The sequence below is a fragment of the Sminthopsis crassicaudata genome, chromosome 5 (genome assembly GCF_048593235.1).
Source record: "Sminthopsis crassicaudata isolate SCR6 chromosome 5, ASM4859323v1, whole genome shotgun sequence".
Taxonomy (NCBI): Eukaryota; Metazoa; Chordata; class Mammalia; order Dasyuromorphia; family Dasyuridae; genus Sminthopsis; species Sminthopsis crassicaudata.
This window is the reverse complement of record NC_133621.1, coordinates 187,536,727-187,543,834: the sequence shown is the minus strand read 5'-3', so window position 1 is coordinate 187,543,834 and position 7,108 is coordinate 187,536,727. Positions and strand designations below refer to the sequence as shown.

At 43.5% G+C, this 7,108-nt stretch overlaps 1 protein-coding gene across 5 annotated transcripts; it reads left to right on the top strand.

Moving 5' to 3' along the window:
* The first annotated feature begins 272 nt into the window (after positions 1-272).
* ING4 (inhibitor of growth family member 4) lies at positions 273-5,338 on the top strand. 5 transcript variants are annotated; one of them, XM_074266776.1, is made up of 9 exons: positions 292-424; positions 1,121-1,192; positions 1,662-1,765; positions 2,972-3,138; positions 3,342-3,456; positions 3,756-3,864; positions 4,048-4,195; positions 4,578-4,639; positions 4,751-4,927. In XM_074266776.1, the coding sequence occupies exons 4-9, from the start codon at positions 3,010-3,012 to the stop codon at positions 4,788-4,790; spliced, it is 603 nt and encodes a 200-aa protein (XP_074122877.1). In that variant the 5' UTR covers positions 292-424; positions 1,121-1,192; positions 1,662-1,765; positions 2,972-3,009; the 3' UTR covers positions 4,791-4,927. The 5 variants fall into 5 exon arrangements, with proteins under 5 accessions (XP_074122873.1, XP_074122877.1, XP_074122874.1 ...); XM_074266772.1 differs by lacking the exon at positions 1,662-1,765 and having other exon boundaries at positions 273-424; positions 3,759-3,864; positions 4,751-5,338; XM_074266773.1 differs by lacking the exon at positions 1,662-1,765 and having other exon boundaries at positions 4,751-5,338.
* Positions 5,339-7,108: the final 1,770 nt, after the last annotated feature.

Here is a 7,108-nt window from a genome sequence, read left to right as displayed (position 1 = left end):
AGAATTTTTTTTTAAGCAACTAGAAGGAAAACACAGTTTTGGATTTCTAAAAGCATCTTCCTTTCGGAAGATTAGTAGAATCAGGGAATTTAATTCAAAATGGCGAGCGCAAGTGACGTTGTTCCTCTTCCTCCAGTCCCACACCGAGGGGCATCGGTAGGTGAGGGCGGAACACCAGCTCTCTAAGTGTAACCGGGAGGTCTCTCCTCCGAAAGGAAGGTGAAGATAATGGGCGGAAGTGCCCGGGCTAGAAACACACTAAGGGCGGAATTCCCCCCTCCTCCTTTTAAGGGCGGAAGAGGCCTTGTCTCTGGGATAAGCTCGAGCCCTGGAAGGTCGTCTATCACTTCCGGGAACGGACCGGAAGTTGCTTTGTTTTGCTTCAAGATGGCGGCGGGAATGTACTTGGAGCATTATCTGGACAGTAAGAGGTTGCGGGTGTTGGGTCGGCAGCCTTAGCGCGGGTGCAGGGCCCAGCCGAGATGGGACATGCGCACATCGGTGGGCCCGCGGGGGGAGAGAGACAACTGAGAAGAAAGGAAAGGAGGGGAGGGGAGGAGTGGGGGCGGGGTGCGGGGTGCGGGGTCTGCGGCAGCTGATGGATGTCAGCCCTGAGAGGGGCCGCTAAGGTGGGCTTGATCGGTTTGGGTTTGGGAGAAGTTCCGTAGTGTTGGCTGAGGAGGGGATAAGAGGGTTGTCTTGGACCCTGACTGTCGGGGGACACCTAATTTCAGGCTGGGGTGCGCTGTGTTGATCTGGCCTGGCCAGGTGCCCCAGCTGTCAGCCCATCTGTAACCGTGAAATTCACTGATCTCCTTTTTCTTAGAAGAATAAACCCTCCAGTGGCTCCTCCCTCCCCTCTAAGTGAGTGACAGTAACTACCAAACGAGAAAGGACTGAGCCTCCTTTCCTCATGGATCTGGGACCCCCTTCCCACCAAAAAGGACCTGGTGCTAGTCAGGTTTGATTGGTAGGATTTTTGGTAACTACTCCTCTTCTGCCAGGTTTGGACCACCACTATTATTGCCAGGGTTCAAGTCCAGTGTGAGGTTTTGTAGGTTGTGGGGACACAAGGGAACCCCATGACCTCCAGCAATTCACAGCCTCTTCTTCCCCCCAGGTATTGAAAACCTCCCCTTTGAGCTCCAGAGAAACTTCCAGCTCATGCGGGACCTAGACCAGAGAACAGAGGGTGCGTACAGACAGAGGTGTCCATTTATCTGTGTCTAGGGTGAATGATGATTTATTCTTCAGTTTGGTGTTTGATTGTACAGTCTGATGAACAGGGTACTACTGTTGCTTTTCTGTTCACTTTATGAAGGGAGGGTAATGGTAGCTAGATATCAGCACCAATTTTTCCTCGACAAATGAAGTGCTGAGGAAAGAGCTAAAGAGTTCAAAGACACTAACCTCATTCCCACCTGAAGAAGAAAGTCAGAAAATCTTATGGTTTCAACTCTAGTTGCATCTCTTTGGGGGTATAGCCCTTTCCAGAATACTTCTGCTACACTTCATTATCAGTCATACTGCCACAGAATTCACAGTATGGCCTTGACTGCAACTCATGTTGGCAGACATAATCTTTGCTTCATGGCAAATACTGAAAAAAATGCACAGAGATTAACAACAAGACCTCTACACTGTATTCTTCGACCTTACAGAAGTATTAGATATCATCTGTGGACCTGCATTCTGGCAACTCTTGAGCAAGTTTGGCTGCCCTGAGAAATTCACTTGGAGCCTGAGGCTACTCCCCGATGGTCAGGTTGGTCTCATCAGAGTTGATAGTGCCTTATCAGTAGAGGATTATGTAATAGGTTCAGTCTTTTCTCTTTTATATAGTCCTGCTCAAGGAAATAACAAGTGATCTGCAAGCTTGTGACCAAGTCCCATTGGGAAGGTCATCATAGTTAATTCATCACAACATCAAAAGTCCCGAAATGGTCATCCGGGAGCAGCCGAATGCTGAGGATTGACTTGTTTTCTCTGTAATCCAATCCTGACTTTTGAAGTGCACACAACGAGAAGAGATATCAGAGAACATGTCATTGTTTGCATGCCTCATAATATGTTTTTTGGGAAACTGACAGATGAAATGTAGTGCAAACATAGAATGAATCACCGTACCAAACTGAAGATCTACAGAGCACTGGCTCTGCCCAGCTTTGTGCAAGACCCGGACCTGTTGTAGTCAACTCAATCCATCTCATGAGCAGTTTCATCACCAGTTTCAATGAGCTCTACCAAGGAATAAATGGCAAACCAGGATCATCAGTAATGAGTTGGAATGCCACCAATCTCCAAGCCATTTTGCTTTAGGATATGCTAGTTGGTCTAGTTGATAGAATAGATGACAATAGAATGCCCAACCAAGTCACTGAATGGTTAGCTTAAATAGAGTGAGAAGCAGGTTGAGCACAAGATAAGCATTCAGTGAGGCACAGGGATGAATCACTGAGAAGAGTAACAGTGGGTGGATCACCAATAATTTGATCAGGGTAGATAGTTTTTGAGAAAAGACATAAAGTAGCTGTTGAGGCATGCAAACAGTGACAGGGTTTGTGAACAGCATCTACAGCTAGCAAAAACTCATAAGTATGTCTAAGATAGAAAAGTTGTAGAAAGGGAGATACCTCCATGTTTAATTTCAGCTTCTGCTATACCTGGTGGGTAGAAATGCTGATGGCATCCCCTTTGGTTATCATTCTTGGCTGTGTAAATTTGGGAAAGTCATTTAATTTCCCAGTTAAGTGTACCAGTGTCCTACATGCTATCCTGTGTTTTCTTATGTGAGAGTTCCCTGTACCAGTAGAGCCACAAGTTTAGTCCAAATAGTATTTCAGCCTCTCCTCAAATATTCTGTGCCTTTTAATTTGATGAGGTTGAATGGAAAGGGGTCAAGGGGGAATATGTTCAATCAACTCTTCGGGGGGTGGGGGGCATTGTGACCAGGCCTCTGTCTCTATTGTAGACCTGAAAGCAGAAATTGACAAGCTGGCCACTGAATATATGAGTAGCGCCCGCAGCCTCAACTCAGAGGAAAAGCTGGCATTACTTAAGCAGATCCAGGAAGCCTACGGCAAATGCAAGGAATTTGGGGATGACAAGGTGCAGCTCGCCATGCAGACCTATGAGATGGTATGGCTAGGATCCACGTGTTCTCTCTACCTTTCCATTTATTCCACAAGGGTCTTAGGCTTCTCAAATGTTTGGGGAGTTTTTATAGGTTTGGGAACTTTGTGGAATCTGTTTTGGGTCCAGAATTTTCCTTATGATTAGTTTCATCCTTTCTAGTCTCTCATCTCCCTGTCTTTTCTCCTTGCTCTCTACCCTGGTCCTAGGTGGATAAGCATATTCGAAGACTGGACACAGATCTAGCCCGTTTTGAGGCTGATCTAAAAGAGAAACAGATTGAGTCAAGTGACTATGACAGCTCTTCCAGCAAAGGAAAAAAGAGTGAGGAGAATGGGACAGGGTTCTGGGAGGTGGGAGGAAGGAGGGCTTAATAAAAGTAGCAATGGGTCAGATACTATATGCTACTTAATACCTATGTAATCTTGGGCCTCAGTTTCCTTATTAGAAACACTGAGGTAATGGGATTGGGTGGAGGTAGATGATTTTTTTCTTCCATCTTTAAATTCTGTGACTAAGAAAATGAGGAGGAGATTAATTGGATCAGAAGGAACAGAGAAGCCAAAAAAGGTTTAACCTATTTTTTGGTCCCCTTGCCTCCTGGCTCTTCCCCTCCTTCCTAGAAGGCCGGGTTCAGAAGGAGAAGAAAGCTGCCCGTGCTCGTTCTAAGGGTAAGAATTCAGATGAGGAGGCTCCCAAGGCTGCCCAGAAGAAGCTGAAATTTGTGCGCACGTGAGTTTGTCTTGCCAAAATCCTTACCTCCATTCCTCCATGTCTTCTACTTTCTTTTTCTTACAAAGTGGCCCAATATTTGTGTCTAGAATTGAAGATAATTCTTCCTAACTTCATCCTAATCCCCAAATCTCCTGTTATATATGAAGGTCATAACATATGCCATTACCTATTTTCTTTTAGAAGCCCTGAATATGGTATGCCCTCAGTGACTTTTGGCAGTGTCCATCCTTCAGATGTGCTGGATATGCCAGTGGATCCCAATGAACCTACCTACTGCCTTTGCCATCAAGTTTCCTACGGGGAGATGATTGGCTGTGACAACCCTGATGTGAGAACCAGTTTATCTGTAGAATGGGATGCCAAGAAGGGGTGATGGAGGGAGGAGATGAGAAAAAGGCTGTGATTGCTTTCCCACAAACACTGAAGTAGATCTTGTTAGGAAAGCATTCGCCATCTGCCGTTTCCCTTTTGGAAGATATTACTTTCTAAAAGGTTGAGAAGGATAAGAATAAGATGAAAAAAAGGCAAGAATGACCAGAACTCTGAAGCAGTTGAGTGCTTGAAATGTAATCAGAATTAGCCCAGCCCTACCCAGTTTTTTGGGAGGATCTTTCTCTGAGAGGAAGAAGATAGGAGACAGATTTAGAATAAGTTAAAGAAATTCTAACTCCTTCCTTCTAATTTTGCTTCTTTTTCCTACATTCTTTCAGTGTTCCATTGAGTGGTTCCACTTTGCTTGTGTTGGATTAACAACCAAGCCTCGAGGGAAATGGTAAGTTTATGGCTAAGGGTATCCTGAGTCTGAATCTTGGGCTGAATTTGAGAAGAGTTTCTTCCCAGATTCTTTTAACCTATCTGTCCCTCTTTACCACCTCCTTCCTAGGTTCTGCCCTCGGTGCTCTCAGGAACGGAAGAAGAAATAAACAAAGGCCTTGGATGTCATCACAATTTCATCTCTTCTCACCTGGGCTTGGGCATGGGGTGGAAATCCTGTGTTGGGGTGTTGGAATTCAGGGGGAGAAGGGGGCTGGTACAGAGAAGTCACTCCCTTCTCCCCCTGTCTCTCCCATACACATACACACTCTTGGTGCTGAGGCTGCATCTGAACTGCAGTAGGGTGGGTGGTATATGCCCTCCTTTAGAACATCACCTTCTCCTTCTTGGGGTTGGTGGAGGAGGGGTCATCCCCACTTCCCCTTTGCCTCCATGCTGAGGTTGGTGCTGTATCTTGGAGGGATACCTTCTTACTTCCCTCACTGTATATAGGGACTGGGACAGCAGTATAGGGGTGCCTCCCTTCCCCCCCATGGTGGGGGCTATGGTATGTTGATCTTCCTTCTCTCCTTGGACTTCATCTTTTTGTAGGGCCCTTTCTGTAGGGTCACCTTCTGCCCTGTGGCAAGGGAGTTTTTAGGCTTGTGTGTATTGGAGGGAGGTAGAGTGGGTGGGAGAATAAAAGTAATGAAATCTGGCCTGCTGTATTTATTGAGGAGAAATTAGGAATATGGGCCATTATAATAACTGACTCCCTCTTTCACATCCTCAAGCTACAGGAGGAGGAACAATATGACTTCAAATTCCTGGGCTTTGCTATCTTAAAAGCTTTTGTTCACCCAGTGCTTTGAAATTTATGACAAAATGCATTTATTGTTTCTTTTACAGATGAGGAAACTGAGGCTTAGGTTAAATGGTTTGCCCAAAATTCTACTGCCAGCAATTGGCAGTATCCCAAGAGATGAAAGCTAGGGTTTCCAATTCAGTTCAGTACTCTTTCCATCAGACTCCCTAGTTTATGATATGTTCAATCCCTTAAGATTAGGATAGATCCCATCTAAAGTATATATTTAAATATATCTACATAAATTATTGTGTTATTCAGTAAAGGTAGCATGATAAGGTTCAATCCCTGAGATTTGTTAGCATAGTGACCTTGGGTGGGCAAATCTTTTATTCTATCTTTTCCTTGAACAACTTCCCAGAACATCTACTAAATCAAAGCTTCTTAAACTGTGTCACAATTCCATATGGGATCATGGAATGGAATGGGAGGGTCACGAAAAATTTGGCAATGATAAAAGATTTCTGAACACAACAAACAAAAGTTAATTCAAAATATAATAAATAGAAGGTGTTTCTAATAGCATTTGTCCATATTGCATTGAACAACTTCACTACAGCCTTTTGAACACACAATATGTGCACTTTGCACCGTACATGCACGAAAGCTGTTAGAAACACCTTGGCTCAGATTCGAGATGGGGCTGCATAAAAATTTCTCAGGTAAAATGGGATCGAGAATGGAAAAAATTTAAGAAGCCCTATATTAAATCATACATTGATAGTGATATGGGTTGGTGAAGGGAAATGTATTTTCAAAGTTCACAAACATAAGTGCTTTATATAAGACATGATACTAGGCTTGGGGGAATACAATGACAAGTGAAATTGCTTTGGCTCTCAAGAAGTTATCTGTTCCAGAGGATGTAATGATATCTAGTCATTCTGTAATAATTCATAGTGATAAATATACACATGTGTGTGTTGTATTATCCCACATTCTCATACCCATGAATAAGCACTTTTAGCCTCATTTTACAAATGAGGAAACTAAGACTAAAAGATAAATTGGCTTGCCTAGAGTAAGATCTGGTAAATGTGAGGCAGGATTTGAAATCGACTTTTGATGAATTTAGGTCCATCCTTTTAATCACCTAATTGCTGCTATACAAGTACAAAGAGAAGATAACAGGATCACTACAGGTTTCATAAATGGCTGGCACAAGATTTGAAGTAAATAAAAGGTCATGAGGAAAAATTAATAGCGACTATACCAAGCATGGGGAATGCTTTTGCAGATACCCAGAAGTTGATGGTGAAATGTTTGATTTGGAATATAGTGTGAAGGAGATTAATAGGCTATGAATGAAGGTCAGAAAGGCAGTTTGGAATCAAATTGTGAAGGTCTTTAAATGTCAAGCTACAAGGGTCTTTGATCCTAGATGTAAGGATTAACACTCCATCATAACAATGTGAGGATCATGAAAAATGTGGCAGCAGAGTAAAGGGTTTCTGAACACAGCCAAAAAATCAATTCAAAATCACATAATAAATCAAACGTGTTTCTGGCACCTCCAGGGTGATTGAAGACTTTTGAGCAGGGGATAAAATAGAATTGTGCCTTGTGAAGATTGTTTTTGGAGCTGTGTAGAGTATTATCATTTGTCCTTCATTCTCCAAGAGG

Coding starts and splice junctions, on each gene's coding strand:
- ING4 (XM_074266773.1), top strand. CDS start 388: ATGGCGGCGGGAATGTACTTGGAGCATTATCTGGACA. Junction 3,457..3,755: donor TTCCAGCAAAGGAAAAAAGA/GTGAGGAGAATG, acceptor CCTCCTTCCTAG/AAGGCCGGGTTCAGAAGGAG. Junction 3,865..4,047: donor AAGCTGAAATTTGTGCGCAC/GTGAGTTTGTCT, acceptor ATTTTCTTTTAG/AAGCCCTGAATATGGTATGC.